Here is an 18,681-nt window from a genome sequence, read left to right as displayed (position 1 = left end):
AGAGCCATGGGAGAAAGAGCGGGGGGGGGGGACAGATGAGCCATGCATTTGGGGGGGATTATGAGCCATGCATACAAGAGGTGGGGGGGAATTATGAGCCATGCATGCAGAAGGGGGGGATATGAGCCTCAGCCATGCATACAGGGGAGGAACTATGAGCCATGCATACAGGAGGGGGGGATATGAGCCATGCATACAGGGGGGAATTATGAGCCATGCATTCAGGAGGGGGAGATTATGAGCCATGCATACAGGAGAGGGGGGGGGGTGGAATATGAGCCATGCATACAGGAGGGGATTATGAGCCATGCATACAGGGGGGGATTATGAGCCATGCATACAGGAGGGGGGATATGAGCCATCATACAGGTGGGGGGGGGATATGAGCCATGCATACAGGAGGGGGACGGTGGTGGAATATCAGCCATGCATACAGGAGGTGTGTGGGGGGGAATTATGAGCCATGCATACAGGAGGGGGGGATTATGAGCCATGCATACGGGGGGATTATGAGCCATGCATACAGGAGGGGGGATATGAGCCATCATACAGGAGGGGGGAATAAGAGCCATGCATACAGGAGGGGGGGGATATGAGCCATGCATACAGGAGGGGGGGTGGAATATGAGCCATGCATACAGGAGGGAATTATGAGTCATGCATACAGGAGGGGGGCATACAGGAGGGGGGATATGAGCCATCATACAGGAGGGGGGGAACATGAGCCATGCATACAGGAGGGGGGGGGGGAAATATGAGCCATGCATACAGGAGGAGGGGGGGAATATGAGCCATGCATATGCGATAGGAAGGAGATGAGCCACGCATACAAGATGGGAGGGGGGCATTATACAGTATTGAACATCATGTGGGGTCATTATACAGTATGGAGCATCATGTGGGGTCATTATACAGTATGAAGCATCATGTGGGGCCATTATACAGTATTGAGCATCATGTGTGGCCATTATACAGTATAGAGCATCATGTGTGGCCATTATACAGTATTGAGCATCATGTGGGGTCATTATACAGTATGGAGCATCATGTGGGGTCATTATACAGTATGAAGCATCATGTGGGGTCATTATACAGTATGGAGCAATATGTGTGGCCATTATACAGTATGGAGCACTGTGTGGCCATATTTATTTTTGTTTATAATTATTGTATATGAAACAGTGTGATCAGCAGTGCTAAATGGGTGTGGTTGGGACATGGATATGGGTGTGACTAGTTGTGAAATTGGTGTGGTCAGAGGCGTGGCCTAAAATTTGCCGCAGCGCACTACGTGCACCGCAACCTTTATACCTCTTTCCCTTCTTCAAAAGTTGGGAGGTATGGTACCACATTTGCCAAATCACGGCAAGTGCCACAAATCCCATGGGGAATGAATGAGGCCAAACGCAGTGTTGCCGTAAGTGCTCTGTTACGCGGCAGATGCAGAAAAACTGCCCGATCTTCTGCAAAAGGCGACTTTCACATCAGCGATTCTTGCCAAAGTCTATACCGATAGTGTCATACTCACCAATGGGGGAGGCAGCACTAAAAGTGCCTAGGGCAGCAGAAACTTTAAATACGGCCCTGATGGTGGGCACAGTAATGAAAAAGTAAGCCTGAAAATAAAACATACTGAAGGTTTTGATTTCAATTTTTCATTTGTTTTTGGCCAACCATGTTCACATACAGTTAAATAATGAAATTGGTATTTAGGGTAGCTAAATGTCAAAATGAACAGACTTTAAGGCTATGTACCCACGTTGCGGATTCGTGTGCGGATTTTTCCGCACCGTTTTTTTAAAAAGATTTCCTGCATTTTTTTGTGCGGATTTCACCTGTGGTTTTACACCTGCGGATTCCTATTGAGGAACAGGTGTAAAACGCGACCAATCCGCTGCGGATCCGCAAGCAAATCCACAATGTGTGCCCATAGCCTAATAGGTCAAGTGTATAGCCAATATGAACAGAACAGCAGGGTTAAATCAATGTTTTGCAACCATTAGCTAAAACGAAACAGCTGTGAATAAAGCATAAAACTAAGTGAAAAACAACAACAAAATTGTGCTACAAAAAGTGAGGTTTAGGAAGACAGTTTTATGTCACATCACTCACCATGGCAAGACAGCAAGAAGAAACAAAGTAGTTATACTACATCAGTATGTCTATCCCAGGCAGTGATTCCAAAGGAGGCTGAGGTTTGAGCTGTGGAGGCAGTGCGCGCAGTTTGGGCATGCTCTGATACTATCTCCTGCCTGTCAGCGGCCGCAGGTCCATGCACCCGGGAAGATTCAGCAGCTTCAGTTTAGGAACACACGTTGAAGTGAGAAGACACCAGCAGCGCGTCACAACCCACAACCCCCCGTCCTCCTTACTGAGGCTGCTTACTCATTACACTCTCGGGTACATGACCTAAGGAAGGGTCATCAATGGAAAAAGCAGTGGACAACCTTAAAAGCCTTCTAGCGCTCTAAAAAATAGAAACTCAGCGTAAGTAATAAAACGTGAGCAACTTCTATAACTCTATAACACCGAGAGCGACAGCCTACATTCAGAATAGAAAAATGGGGCTGCGAGGTCAAAACAGTCACCACTTCTGTATTTATCACCCACTCCCGGTTTTATCTTACAAATACTAAGGTAAAATACTGAACGTGGAGTTTATATACTAACAGATCCTCTCCTTACGTACATGATCCATGCACATTGAACGCACACACGGCTCTCTTCCCTATGTGCACTACATACACGTAGTTCCACTCCATACACAACGTACACACACGCGGCTCAGCTCCGTACACGGAAGCTCCCCTTCATACACGGCTCCGCTCCTTACACTCCGTACATAAGCGGCTTTGATTAGGTACATTCCGTACGCACGCGGCTCGGCTCCGTACATACGCGGCTCCGCTCCATACACCTCATACACGGCTCCGCTCTGTACACACGGCTCCGCTCCATACACCTCATACACACACGGCTCCGCTCTGTACACCTCGTACACACACAGCTCCGCTCTGCACACCTCATACACACACGGCTCTGCTCTGTACACCTCATACACACACGGCTCCGCTCCGTACACCTCGTACACATGGCTCCGCTCCATACACCTCATACACACACGGCTCCGCTCCGTACACCTCATACACACAAGGCTCTGCTCTGCACACCTCATACACACACGGCTCTGCTCTGTACACCTCATACACACACGGCTCCGCTCCGTACACCTCGTACACACGGCTCCGCTCCATACACCTCATACACACACGGCTCCGCTCCGTACACCTCATACACACACGGCTCTGCTCTGTACACCTCATACACACACGGCTCCGCTCTGTACACCTTGTACACACGGCTCCGCTCCATACACCTCATACACACACGGCTCCACTCCATACACCTCATACACACACGGCTCCGCTCTGTACACCTCATACACACACGGCTCCGCTCCTTACACTCCGTACATAGGGGGCTTTGATTAGGTACATTCCGTACGCACGCGGCTCGGCTCCGTACATACGCGGCTCCGCTCCATACACCTCATACACGGCTCCGCTCTGTACACACGGCTCCGCTCCATACACCTCATACACACACAGCTCCGCTCTGCACACCTCCGCTCTGCACACCTCATACACACACGGCTCCGCTCTGTACACCTCATACACACACGGCTCTGCTCTGTACACCTCATACACACACGGCTCCGCTCCGTACACCTCGTACACATGGCTCCGCTCCATACACCTCATACACACACGGCTCCGCTCCGTACACCTCATACACATACGGCTCTGCTCTGTACACCTCATACACACACGGCTCTGCTCTGTACACCTCATACACACACGGCTCTGCTCTGTACACCTCATACACACACGGCTCTGCTCTGTACACCTCATACACACACGGCTCCGCTCCGTACACCTCGTACACACGGCTCCGCTCCATACACCTCATACACACACGGCTCCGCTCCGTACACCTCATACACACACGGCTCTGCTCTGTACACCTCATACACACACGGCTCCGCTCTGTACACCTTGTACACACGGCTCCGCTCCATACACCTCATACACACACGGCTCCACTCCATACACCTCATACACACACGGCTCCGCTCTGTACACCTCATACACACACGGCTCCGCTCTGTACACCTCATACACACACGGCTCTGCTCTGTACACCTTGTACACAAATGGCTCCGATCCGTACACCTCGTACACACGAGGTTCCGCTCCGTACACCTCGTACACACACAGCTCCGCTCCGTACACCTCGTACACACACGGCTCCGATCTGTACACCTCATACACACGAAGTTCCGCTCCGTACACCTCGTACACACACAGCTCCGCTCCGTACATCTCGTATACACACGGCTCTGCTTCGCACACACACGGCTCCGCTCCGTACACCTCGTACACACACGGCTCCGCTCCGTACACCTCGTACACACGAGGTTCCGCTCCGTACACCTCGTACACACACAGCTCCGCTCCGTACACCTCGTACACACACGGCTCTGCTTCGTACACACGCAGCTCCGCTCCGTACACCTCGTACACACACGGCTCCGCTCCGTACACCTCGTACACACACGGCTCCGCTCCGTACACACGAGGTTCCGCTCCGTACACCTCGTACACACACGGCTCTGCTTCGTACACACGCAGCTCCTCTCCGTACACCTCGTACACACACGGCTCCGCTCCGTACACCTCGTACACACACGGCTCCGCTCCGTACACCTTGTACACACACGGCTCTGCTCCGTACACCTCGTACACATGGCTCCGCTCCGTACACCTTGTACACACACAGCTCTGCTCCGTACACCTCGTACACATGTCTCCGCTCCGTACACCTCGTACACACACGGCTCTGCTCCGTACACCTCGTACACACACGGCTCTGCTCCGTACACCTCGTACACATGGCTCCGCTCCGTACACCTCGTACACACACGGCTCCGCTCCGTACACCTCGTACACACACGGCTCTGCTCCGTACACGTCGTACACACACGGCTCTGCTCTGTACACCTCATACACACACGGCTCCGCTCCGTACACCTCGTACACATGGCTCCGCTCCATACACCTCATACACACACGGCTCCGCTCCGTACACCTCATACACACAAGGCTCTGCTCTGTACACCTCATACACACACGGCTCTGCTCTGTACACCTCATACACACACGGCTCTGCTCTGTACACCTCATACACACACGGCTCTGCTCTGTACACCTCATACACACACGGCTCCGCTCCGTACACCTCGTACACACGGCTCCGCTCCATACACCTCATACACACACGGCTCCGCTCCGTACACCTCATACACACACGGCTCTGCTCTGTACACCTCATACACACACGGCTCCGCTCTGTACACCTTGTACACACGGCTCCGCTCCATACACCTCATACACACACGGCTCCACTCCATACACCTCATACACACACGGCTCCGCTCTGTACACCTCATACACACACGGCTCCGCTCCTTACACTCCGTACATAGGGGGCTTTGATTAGGTACATTCCGTATGCACGCGGCTCGGCTCCGTACATACGCGGCTCCGCTCCATACACCTCATACACGGCTCCGCTCTGTACACACGGCTCCGCTCCATACACCTCATACACACACGGCTCCGCTCTGTACACCTCGTACACACACAGCTCCGCTCTGCACACCTCCGCTCTGCACACCTCATACACACACGGCTCCGCTCCGTACACCTCGTACACATGGCTCCGCTCCATACACCTCATACACACACGGCTCCGCTCCGTACACCTCATACACATACGGCTCTGCTCCGTACACCTTATACACACACGGCTCTGCTCTGTACACCTCATACACTCACGGCTCCGCTCTGTACACCTCATACACACACGGCTCCGCTCTGTACACCTCATACACACGAAGTTCCGCTCCGTACACCTCGTACACACACAGCTCCGCTCCGTACATCTCGTACACACACGGCTCTGCTTCGTACACACACGGCTCCGCTCCGTACACCTCGTACACACACGGCTCCACTCCGTACACCTCGTACACACGAGGTTCCGCTCCGTACACCTCGTACACACACGGCTCCGCTCCGTACACCTCGTACACACACGGCTCCGCTCCGTACACACGAGGTTCCGCTCCGTACACCTCGTACACACACGGCTCTGCTTCGTACACACGCAGCTCCGCTCCGTACACCTCGTACACACACGGCTCCGCTCCGTACACCTCGTACACACACGGCTCCGCTCCGTACACCTCGTACACACACGGCTCTGCTCCATACACCTCGTACACACACGGCTCCGCTCTGTACAAACCCGGCTCCGCTCCGAACACCTCATACACACACGGCTCTGCTCCGTACACCTCGTACACACACAGCTCTGCTACATCCACACTGTAAACCCCTCCTGACCCCACACAGAAACTTCCCCTCATCCAGCACCATGACAACCAGCACAGCAGAGTCCTGCATACACTGAGGCCCCTGATCATGTGACCCCTGACTCCTCCCCTCCTGTGACCTCATCACAGGTCCTGTGTGCCCAGAACAGCCATATATGTGGGGTTGTTGCTCTGCAGGTGGAGGTAGGTGCTTGGGATTCCCCATTACTGGGTGTGGGGGGCAGTAACCCCTTCAGTGCTGAGACTATTTTTGGTGCTTTTATTGACACTTTCTGAGAATCATAGTGGTTTTGTCCATTCCCCTCCCCCACCCATCTCCTAATAAATAACTCCACCCTTCCCCCACTCCTGGTGCAGATACAGATGACCCCGGGGACACAGCACCGACCTCCTGGATCAGTTTCCCAGGGCTGGAGATGTGGCCCCGGGGTCGGTGCTATAGATGTATGAGGGGCTGTTATCTGCGGGGGGAGCTGTAGATGTAATGGAGACATTCTGGGGACAGGTTATCCCAGCAGTAGAACTATATATCTTATTAGACAATGGAGCTGGGTTTTAGTTGATATTTTCTTCACTTTATATTCTTACTGACCCCATTATTAGGCCTCGGCTGTCATGGTGATATATTGAGATGTGTCCATGGGATGGAGTCCCCCATCTCTTTCTGCTTCAGATAAAATGAAAAATAATCAAGAATATATCTTTGTACCGTGTTATCCAGTAGATATAAAAATAATCAAACTTGAGAGTCCTCAGTAGTTGATACTTATTAATGGCTGACTGAAAAGATGGTAAAGTATAGGCTGCTCGTGTTACCCTGTGTATGCCAAAATACAATAACGCTACCTATTAGCTTCTTGTGAAACTTAGGTGTGCAGGTGTACTAGTGTGTCACCCATGGCAGGCGCCTCGATGACCTATCAAAACAACACGTGGTGACAAGATGAGTGATGTTATTGTGTGAACTAGCTTTGAATTTTACCTAATTAATTTGCACGTTATTGCATGAAATAATTATTTGATCACCTACCAACCAGCAAGAATTCTCGCTCTCACAGACCTATTAGGTTTTCTTTAAGTAGCCATCCTACTCTGCACTCATTAGCTGTATTAATTGCACTTGTTTGTACTCGTTACCTGTATAAAAGACACCTTTCCACGTAATCAATCGCACTCCAACCTCTCCACCATGGCCACGACCAAAGAGCTGTCTAAGGACACCAGGGACAAAATTGTAGACCTGCACAAGATCGTGATGGGCTACAGGACAATAGGCAAGCAGCTTGGTGAGAAGTTAACAACTGTTGTCACAATTATTAGAAAATGGAAGAAACACAAGATGGCTGTCAATCTTCCTCAATCTGGGGCCCAATGCAAAATCTCGCCACGTGGGGTAAGGATGATTCTGAGAAAGGTCAGGAATCAGCCCAGAACTACATGGGAGGACCTAGTCAATGACCTGAATAGAGCTGCGACCACAGTCTCAAACATTACAGTTAGTAACACGCTACGCCATCATGAATTAAAATCCTGCAGGGCACTCACGGTGCCCCTGCTCATGCCAGCACATGTCGAGGCCCCTTTGAAGTTCACCATTGACCATCTGGATGATCCAGAAGAGGCATGGGAGAAAGTCATGTGGTCAGATGAGACAAAAATAGAACTTTTTGATATCAAATCCACTCGCTGTGTTTGGAGCAGGGTGGATTTGATTTAAATCTAACTGATTTAAATCACGATTTAAATCACAATTTAAATCACTAGTCAGTAAGGCTTGATTTAAATCAAAGTTTCTACTTAAACTAGTTCTTGCTACTTTAACATGCAAGTAGATGAAGATTTTTAGAATCACTTTTTATATTACTTTTTTCTCCCCAGTTTAATGGGTTAATCATTCATATTTGGACACCACTGTTCTGTTGTACTTAGGAAGGAGAAAAATAATCCTGACCTTAATAACAATTTAAATAGATTTATTCAACTGAAACAATAACAACATTACAGCATAAGTTATTTGCTTAAACAAACATCCATGTTTGTTAACTAATTTGGCTAAACAAAATATATATATATATTATAAGAAACTTAGACTGTCAGCCCAGCCGACACATGAAAAACTTAAATACTACTGTCCCTGCTGTCCTCTGTAGCTCACTTGTCGTTGTCGTCATCATCATCTTCTTCTTTGTTCCTATTCCTAATCTGGAAAAGAAAAACAAGCTTTCCTGCTTTATTGGGTCCCAACCGATTTCTCAATTTAGAATGAATGAGTCCAAAGGAAGAGAATATTCTTTCAACGCCTGCAGAAGAAGCTACTGCTGTTAAAAGTGAAATCATTACTTGAACAGTCTCTAAATCCAAGCTCTTAAGTGACTTCCACCAGTTTACTGGTTTGACCTTCCTTAAAATATCTTCAGCAAACATATTTCTTGAATGGTTCCCCCTTAGCTCTGAAGTTTATTATAGTTGGCATTAAAGATGGATGATTGCTGGATACCCATGTCATAGCTAACTCCTCTTCCTCAGCACTTAGGTTTTGACCCTGATATTGGATATTTACAATATTTGCCAAAAAATGAGCTGGAGTCAGTGCTTGTCCCATTCGTTTGTTTACTGCTTGTAATTTAATTCTGTCCATGTGTAGTTCAGTTCCTTCCAAATTTCAACAGCATCCGCAATAAAACAGCTATTTTTCTGTATTTTGTTTAAAGCTTGAGAGATGGGTTTCAGGAAGCTCAGCATATGTTCAACATTTCTCTTAAGCCCAATGTTGAGGATTTTGGCCGTGACAGTGCCATCTATTTTATCTCAATTTTCTTCACAAAGTGTCATTAGAATAGTCAGTTTTTGATATACTGCTCAAAACAGTCCACCACAGAGTTCCATCTAACATCTTGTGGAAGCGTTAGCTTGGTTCCACCCATCCTTTTCAGAGCTGCTGCAGCAAAATGATTATTACGGAAGTATTTAGCAATTTCAACAACATTAGCCTTTATTTGTGGAACACTTAAGTCTTTGGCTAAGAGGTGCAGCAAATGAGCACTGCAACCATATGTTATTAGCAGCTTTGTATTCCCTCCCTGCTCTTCTAAATCTCTTCTCATCTTGGATACGTTTGCAGCATTGTCAGTGACCAAACTGAGTACTAGACATTTGAATTTTTGTTCACATGTCGTTATAGCTTTTACTGCCACTTCTTGTAAGTATTCTGCTGTGTGTGCATTTCCTGACGTATCAGTTGTTTGTGCAAGGAAGACTTTACCTTCTTCTGTTGTTATACAAGCACATACAATAGGATCATTGTGGACATTACTCCACCCATCAATACTTAGGTTAACAATTTTACCCTCCAGAGCTGTTGCACATTGCTCCATTTCTCTGTCATACACTTGATCCAGCAGTTTCCCTGCAACATCAGCTCTGCTGGGTGGACTGTATCCTGGTCTCAGTGACTGAACCATATTAATGAAATGTGGGTTCTCAGTCAGACGGAAAGAAGAGTTCGTTGCATAAATAAACTGGGCAATTTTTTCATCAATCAACTCTTTCTAATCTGCTAGTTCTTATCACAAACCTATCTATGGTGGTTCCAGGAGGTAAAGGTTTTGTCTTCCTTTTGGGTGATGGTGATATGTGGCTGTGGGTGTCTGATGATGATGCTGCTGCTAATGAAGCACTATCCTGGATGGATAACTCTGAAACTGTAGAACAGGATGATGGTGATCTTGGAGGTGGATAGTTTCCAGAATCCATGAATTCCCCTAAACAAAAAAAGTCAATGCTGTTATTTTATTGTTTATACCATTTCTGCTTATTGTACACAACACATCACTGCCCCAGCCCCAAAAGGAATATTTGTTTTTCTTCATAACTGTACCAAATGACAGTAACATGCAGTATTAATAAGAAATATAATTTTTCTCACACTTGACAGTTCAGTCTTTAGAAATAGGATTCAATAAAAATGTTTACCAACCTGAAGATCCTGCCTGTTCAGAAGTGTTTCTTTGGTCATCTTCATCACCGCACTTCTCATGATGTTGCCTCATTCGCGCCACCAGGCCTTGCATCTCTTTGTTGCATCGTTTGCATTTTGCACGCATGCCTGCCTTACCGATAGGCGAAGGAGCTTCATTAAAATATTCCCAAACTGGGTCTCTTTTACGGCCTGCTGCCATTATAAGGAAAGAATGTAATAAACCTCAGATCGTACACACAAACAGATCCAGACTTGTCTGTCTGTGGCTATGTTGCAGTATTGTGCTCAAAGTTTCACTTTCATTTTCTTGTCTGCTTGCCCTTCCTCCTCCTCACACTTAGATTCACATTCTTCTTGTGTTGTGCAGATCTATTCCACTCCAAACAATCAGAAACATATTGTCTAACTTCTTGGACTTGGCACTGAAGGGGTTGATTCTGTATTCATAGGTTTGTAGAACAATAGGATTAAGGTCTTTTTCTCAACTCTGTTCATGTTGTAACATTTTTGCCATGAAGAAGAGGCTGGGACCTCTGCGGAGTCAAATTCAGTTTTGAGAACTGCTTAAGTAAAGCGAGCGTCTGTGATAATATAGGAGAGAAACTGCCCACTAATCCTACAGAAACCTCTGGAAGAGCATGGCATTGTGAATGTTACACATATACAGCCTTTATTCTACTGAGTTAAACAACTCCGCTTTATCTCATGATGGAAGAACCTTTGGATGGTAAAATATTTTCCTCAAAAAGCAGTTTATTGAAAAAAATCCGATTTAAATAAAAAAAATCCGATTTAAATAAAAAAAAATCCGATTTAAATAAAAAAAAATCCGATTTTTTTTTTATTTTTTAAAAAAAAAAAACATTGATTTTTATCCACCCTGGTTTGGAGGAAGAAGAAGGAAAAGTATAACCCCAAGAACACCATCCCAACCGTGAAGTATGGCAGGGGTAACATCATACTTTGGGGGTGTTTTTCTCAAAGGGAACAGGGCAATGAAGGGAGAATGGATGAGGTCATGTATTGCGAGATTTGGGCTGACAATCTCCTTCCCTCAGTAAGAACATCAAAGATGGGTCGTGGCTCAGTCAGCCCCAAAACCTGAAAGATCTGGAGTACATCTTTTTGGTGGAGTGGGCCAAAATCCCTGCTGCAGTGTGTACAGTCTTGGTCAAGAAGTACAGGAAACGTCTGACCTCTGTAATTGCAAACAAAGGTTTCTGTACCAAATATTAAGTTCTGTTTTTCTATTGTGCCAAATACTTATTTCATGCAATAAAATGCAAATTAATTATGTAATAATCATATAATCTGATTTTCAGGACTTTTTTTTAAGATTCTGTCTCCCAGTTGAAGTGTACCAACAATAAAAATTACAGACCTCTCCATTCTTTATAGGTGGGAAAATTTGCATTGTATCAAATGCTTATTTTCGTCACTGTACAATCCTGAAATACAACATCTGCTCGTACTATCTCCTCATGTTTCTCCTTATTATCTCCAATAGTATTATTACACTGGATTCTTCATGATGCTACATACATAGTCATCTTCTTATTCAGGTCCCTACAATATTGTTTTGTCTCAGTGGAGATCTTCTATATAAGAGAATTTTCCTGATTTACCCATCAAGGATGGATATGGACAGAGACAAGATGGCAGAGAGGATATTACACCTCACCCTAGAGATCCTCTTCCGGCTTACTGGAGAGGTGAGAGATTCTGATGACGTCCCATTACATCATTCTTATCTATGGGAATAACAGATGGACAGAACTGGAGAGGTGAGGACTCTGGGAATGTCTGTAGTGAGATTTATTAATGTGTCTCTCCATAACCAGGGTTACACAGTAGTGAAGAAGACCTCTAGTGAGGTAGGGCCTCCACCTCACCCCCTGATACATGAGGACATCAATGACCAGAAGATCCTAGAACTCACCTACAAGATGATTGAGCTGTTGACTGGAGAGGTGACACTGCTGGGAATGCTGGGACATTACACAGTAAAGCTATGAAAGGAGCCGGGGGATGACAATATCATTGTATGTGTCAGGTTCCTATAAGGTGTCAGGATGTCGCAATCTATTTCTCCATGGAGGAGTGGGAGTATTTAGAAGAACACAAGGATCTGTACAAGGACGTCATGATGGAGGTTCCTCAGCCCCTCACATCACCAGGTAATAGACAGAACTAAATACACATGGCCTATAATTATCTGTATGTAAAGAATGAATTCAGTCCCTGTATGCGTTTCCTCCAGTTCTATCCAGTGAGAGGACAACACCAGAGAGATGTCCGTGTCATCTTCGTCCACAGGACTGTGAACAAGAAGATCCCAATGTTCCTCAGGATCATCAGGTAGATGGAGAGAAGGTGTCATGAGATCTCCTCTACGATGTGTAGACGGCTGTGAAGGTCTTGTGTTCAGTCTTATTTTATCCACCAGTATTATATGTTTTATACTTGTGTGATGAGAACTGTGGAGATGGCAGGATTAGAGCTGAATGTAGATGTGACTTCTCCATCTGTCTGTGACTTTTACAAGATTTGTTTCAGGATGAAGATCTGATCCATATTAATACTATAGAGACATATGTGATTGGTGATGAGGGGTGTAAAGAGGAGATTCCTACATATGACTACACAGGTGAGTAGTAATAATAATCTTTATTTTTATATAGCGCTAACATATTCCGTAGCGCTTTACATTTTGCACACATTATCATCACTGTCCCCGATGAGGCTCACAATCTAAATTCCCTATCAGTATGTCTTTGGAAGGTGGGAGGAAACCGGAGTGCCCGGAGGAAACCCACGCAAACACGGAGAGAACATTCAAACTCTTTGCAGATGTAGTAGTAACCACTAAATGCAGAGAAGTCACAGATTCTTCTCAGTCACCGGCTGTGGCTGTTTTATTGGTGGTATAGTCCGGCCATATCACAATCAAGTGGTCATAATTCTCCTGCTAAAGACTTTGTGTTGGAGTTAGATTGGTTTTGTAAAGAGCTTACATCTAAAATGTAATTAGAATAAAAAAAAAATGACAGTAATTATTACATAAAGGTCTGATTTTTTTTTTATACTGTGAATAGCCTGAAAATAGATTAGACTGGGTTCACATTTAGTTTTAGCAGTCCGTTAGACGGCATAACGCGGTGTAACGCAGTCCATTAACGCTGCCATTAAGCTCTATTTCGGGCGCATCGCTAGCGCACGCCCAAAATGGGCATGCGCTAGCGATGTGCCTTCATTGAGTGACGGACCCTGGGACGCAGGCTGCAGCATTTCCGGGTCCGTCACCGCTAGCGCAGATAGAGCATCTTCTAGCTCTATCTGCGCTAGTGCGATATCATGTCGGCACTTGCGTTAACGCAGCCCATTTAACGCATGTGTTGAACGAGCTGCTTTAACGCATTGTGAACCTAGCGTTAGACTAGAGAGGCCAGAAAGGAAAAATTCACCTTTATTACAAGAGTAAATTGAGGTAATGATTTTAATCTTGGCCAAGTGTGAATTTACAACAACAGCAGACTTTCACTTTTTCCTGACTTTTCAGTTTGTTTGATAAAAGATCTTACTAACTCCAAAAGGATTGCGATAAACTATACATAAACACATTACACCTCTGTCATGATACAGTGCTTTGCAAAAGTATTCGGCTCCCTGGAACTTTTCAACCTTATCCCACATATCATGCTTCAAACATAAAGATACCAAATGTAAATTTTTGGTGAAGAATCAACAACAAGTGGAACACAATTCTGAAGTTGAACAAAATGTATTGGTTATTTTAAATTTTTGTGGAAATTCAAAAACTGAAAAGTTGTTGATTCTTCACCAAAAATTTACATTTGGTATCTTTATGTTTGAAGCATGATATGTGGGAAAAGGTTGAAAAGTTCCAGGGAGCTGAATACTTTCGCAAGGCACTGTATATCTGTAAAATGTGTGTGGCTGATGGCTTTTGTATAAATTTATTCACATGTTCAGTAGTTGGGGTGGCATGGCTTCTAAATGGTTTATGGCATTACTCCACATTATAAACTGCATTTTGTTTTCAATGCTAAGAAATGTAGATTACTGTACAATCTGTCCTGAAATGGAGGGCATTAACATTTTCTTTACTTTTTTATCAGATTTCATAGTACCTCCAATGTTCCATCATAAATGAGGGCAACTCCAGTTTAGTGGATTATGTTAAAACTAGATGGTAGCCCAATTCTAACGCATCGGGTATTCTAGAATATGTACGTAGTTTATTTATGAAGATTTTAGAATAACACATTGAATATTCAGGATTCGGCCGGCCTGTCGCTGATTGTTCGCGGCCGGCCACGTACTATATAGCACAGCCATGTAGTATATAACAGCCCACGTAGTATATTGCACAGCCACGTAGTATATTGCACAGCCACGTAGTATATAGCACAGCCCACGGAGTATATAGCACAGCCCACGGAGTATATGGCACAGCCACGGAGTATATAACACAGGCCACGGAGTATATAGCACAGGCACGTAGTATATAGCACAGCCCATGGAGTGTATAACAACCCACATAGCATATAAAAGCCACGTAGTATATAACAGCCCACGCACGCAGTATATAACACAGGCCACGTAGTGTATAACACAGGCCATGTAGTGTATAACACAGCCCACGTAGTGTATAGCACAGCCCACGTAGTATATAGCACAGCCCATGTAGTATATAGCACAGCCACGTAGTATATTGCACAGCCCATGTAGTATATTGCACAGCCCACGTAGTATACAGCAATGTGGGCATCATATCCCTGTTAAAAAAAAAGAATTAAAATAAAAAATAGTTATATACTCATCTTCTGTTGGCCCCCGGATCGAAGTGATTACCGACGCTCCTCGCACGCTCCGATGCTGCCACGAGACTGCCACGTCATCATCTCGCGAGATTGCAATGCATGGACCGGTCACCGGAGCGTCTCGAGGAGCGGGAGAGGCCTGTTCTGGATCCGAGGGGCCGACGGACGGTGAGTATATAACGATTTTTTTATTTTTTTTATTATTTTTAACATTAGATCTTTTTACTATTGATGCTGCATAGGCAGCATCAATAGTAAAAAGTTGGTCACACAGGGTTAATAGCTGCGTTACGGGAGTGTGTTACACCACGCTCCGGTAACGCTGGCATTAACCCTGTGTGAGGGCTGACTGGGGGGAGTATGGAGCGGGCACTGACTGCGGGGAGGAAAGAGCGGCCATTTTGCCACCGAACTGTGCCCGTCGCTGATGGGTCGTGGCAATGGTCGTGGGCGTTTTGCCACGACCACTCAGCGACTTGGATTTCCATGACAGACAGAGGCCGCGACCAATGAATATCCGTGACAGACAGATATAAGGACAGACAGAAAGACGGAAGTGACCCTTAGACAATTATATAGTAGATGTTCTGTCTAAATTGGCCCCTATAATAGTTTGGATTGCCAAAACTACTAAACCACATACTCTAATTACCCAGAGATGTTTGACCACAAATTACTAAATTATTGACGATGAAGACAGAATGGAGAGGGATCATTTTAGCAGATCTGTTATTGTCTACAGTCACAGTTTTTGTCTACTGTACAGTAGTTAGTGGCCAAGATCCTCTGATTTAATTGCTCTCTGTTACAGCCAGTTTTACTTTTCCATTTTACATGTAATTATCTTTGAAATGCCAAACCTTAAAAAAGAAAGTAATAACAATTTTATAGATATTTAGGAATGATCTATAAATATAATTTTAAGGATATTTTATTAAAAACTATTTATCTTTATTCTTGGCAGATGATTGTACCGGTAGATCACAGGGACAACTCACATCTTCAATTTTTAAATCTGATTACTCTGATATCACACAGGATCTAACTGAAGTGTACACTATTATTCCAGATATACCATCATCCCTTCACAGCAAATATCTATCATTTGATCCTTTTGAACAGAATATACCTTCTGATGCATCACTGACTTTTGAGAAAAATAAAAGTCACAACAGAGATATTGAAAATCAAACTTCTGTTACAGGAAATAATTCATTTACAAGTGTAGAATACGGAAACCGTTTTTCCCTCAAAATGTCTTTTTTTACTGATCAAAAATTTCACACTAAGGAGAAAAAATTTTCTTGTGCACAGTGTGGGAAATCTTTTAACCAAACATCGCAGCTTGTTAGGCATGAGAGAGTTCACACAGGGGAGAAACCATTTTCATGTTCAGAATGCAGGAAATGTTTTGTAAATAAATCAACTCTTGTTACACACCAGAGAACTCACACAGGGGAGAAACCATATTTATGTTCAGAATGTGGGAAGCGTTTTGGAGATAAATCACATTTTCTTAGACACCAGAAGTTACACACAGGGGATAAGCCTTTTTATTGTTCAGAATGTGGGAAATGTATTGTAGATAAATCAACTCTTGTTCTACACCAGAGAATTCACACCGGAAAAAAGCCATATTCATGTTCTGAATGTGGGAAATGTTTTTTAGAAAAATCAACTCTTGCTATACACCAGAGAATTCACACAGGGGAGAAACCATATTCATGTTCAGAATGTGGTAAATGTTTTGCAGATAAATCAAATCTAGTTAAACACCACAAAATGCACAGAGGGGAGAAGACGTCTTCATGCTCAGAATGTGGGAAATGTTTTGCAGATAAAACACATCTTGTTATACATCAGAGAACTCACACAGGGGAGAAGCCTTTTTCATGCTTAGAATGTGGGAAACATTTTAAGCAGAAATCATATCTTATTATTCACCAGAGATCTCACACAGGAGAGAAACCATATATATGTTCAGAATGTGGAAAATGTTTTAATCGGAAATCGGTTTTAATTATCCATCAGAGAATTCACACAGGGGAGAATCCATTTTATGATCAAAACGTGGGAAATATTTTACACACATATTGATTCATTTTGAGCATCAAAAATCTCACATGAGGAGAAGCCATTATCATGCCTGGGAGGTGAGACATGTTTTACTTGAAAACCATATTTTGTTGAACATTAATAAAATCTTACATGTATATAAAATCTTACATATGTTTTGGCAAACTGTACAAGAAAACACATAACAGAGACAGTCAAATTAACAACAAATAAGCAAAAGACAAAAAGCAAGTTAGAACTTACATTAGAAATAATAATATATGCAATTACTATTAGACATCTGTTATCTAAAAAGCAAATAAAGAGCAATATTCCATGTTCATTGAACATTTTACATTGCTAAATATGTATATATTCACTATATGGACATGAGTATTTCAAACGAAGCACCTCCTGCTTCTTTCTTAATTCCAATCCAGTGATCTGCTATTTATTACAGTATCTTTCAGTGCTCAATATTGATGTTTTAATAAACTCATGTAAGTTTTCTCTGTATTACAACAATAAACATGTTTTTATTGCAAATAACTATTTACATATATGATCCATTCCTTCTTTGTAATTCCTCCAATGAAAATGGGGTACACACAAATACTTGTTTGGACTCCATTGAGGGTGTACAAAATCAGGCACAACACCAAAGTAAGACAAAGAATGGATAAAACTACAGCTTGCTTCTCCACCTGCAGAACTGAAGTTAATCAGCTCTAAAGGAATAATTGGAAAGGTGTCACGGGCTTACTGCGACAGAGAGGGGCCAGGAGACTGCAGTGTCTGATTTCATATACTGCTGCACTGATCAGAAGCACTTCTTCATATTAAATCGTGCAGGTTTCTGTTGGCAGTGCAGAGGTTACTTTGTTCAGCTGGAAGTCTCTGTAGCTTCCCAACATGGATCTCTGCTGTTCAGTATTGGCCACTCCCTTCTCCTATATATACTCTCCTGTGTCAATCTGGCTTGCCAGTGTTAAGTCTTGTACTGTCTGGTGAGGAGTGGAGGAGTCGGTAGAGGTGTTTTGGAGTGTTGATCTGTGACTGTTGTTATGTGTTTTGGCTGCGTGCAGTCCCTCGCCCTCTCCTATTTAGTCTCTCTACCTTGTCTACCTGGTGATCCCCTCTGTTGTCTGTGAGTGCATATTTGTATGTTTAGTATTTTCATTTATCCATGTTCATCCTTCCTTGTTTGTTTGGTTTGTGTATATACATACACTACTTCACCCCACTTCCCTGGGTGGAGGGGGGGACAGATATAGGGCTGATTCAGGAGTTCAGCAAGGTACGTGGCCCCATCATCCAAAGTAATCAGGAGAGCAGGGATAGCTAGG

The 18,681-nt window shown here is 44.5% G+C and overlaps 1 protein-coding gene across 1 annotated transcript in view; it reads left to right on the top strand.

Moving 5' to 3' along the window:
• LOC138663898 (zinc finger protein 605-like) overlaps positions 1–17,884 on the top strand; it is a 75,597-nt gene extending 57,713 nt beyond the window's left edge. The window contains exon 9 of the mRNA XM_069750270.1: positions 16,571–17,884. Coding sequence (XP_069606371.1) covers positions 16,571–17,377 — 807 coding nt within the window. The 3' untranslated portion in view covers positions 17,378–17,884. The remainder of the gene's footprint in view (positions 1–16,570) is intronic.
• Positions 17,885–18,681: the final 797 nt, after the last annotated feature.

Source organism: Ranitomeya imitator, chromosome 2 (genome assembly GCF_032444005.1).
Source record: "Ranitomeya imitator isolate aRanImi1 chromosome 2, aRanImi1.pri, whole genome shotgun sequence".
Lineage (NCBI taxonomy): Eukaryota > Metazoa > Chordata > Amphibia > Anura > Dendrobatidae > Ranitomeya > Ranitomeya imitator.
The sequence above is the reverse complement of the archived record's forward strand: the minus strand, read 5'-3'. Positions and strand labels throughout refer to the sequence as shown.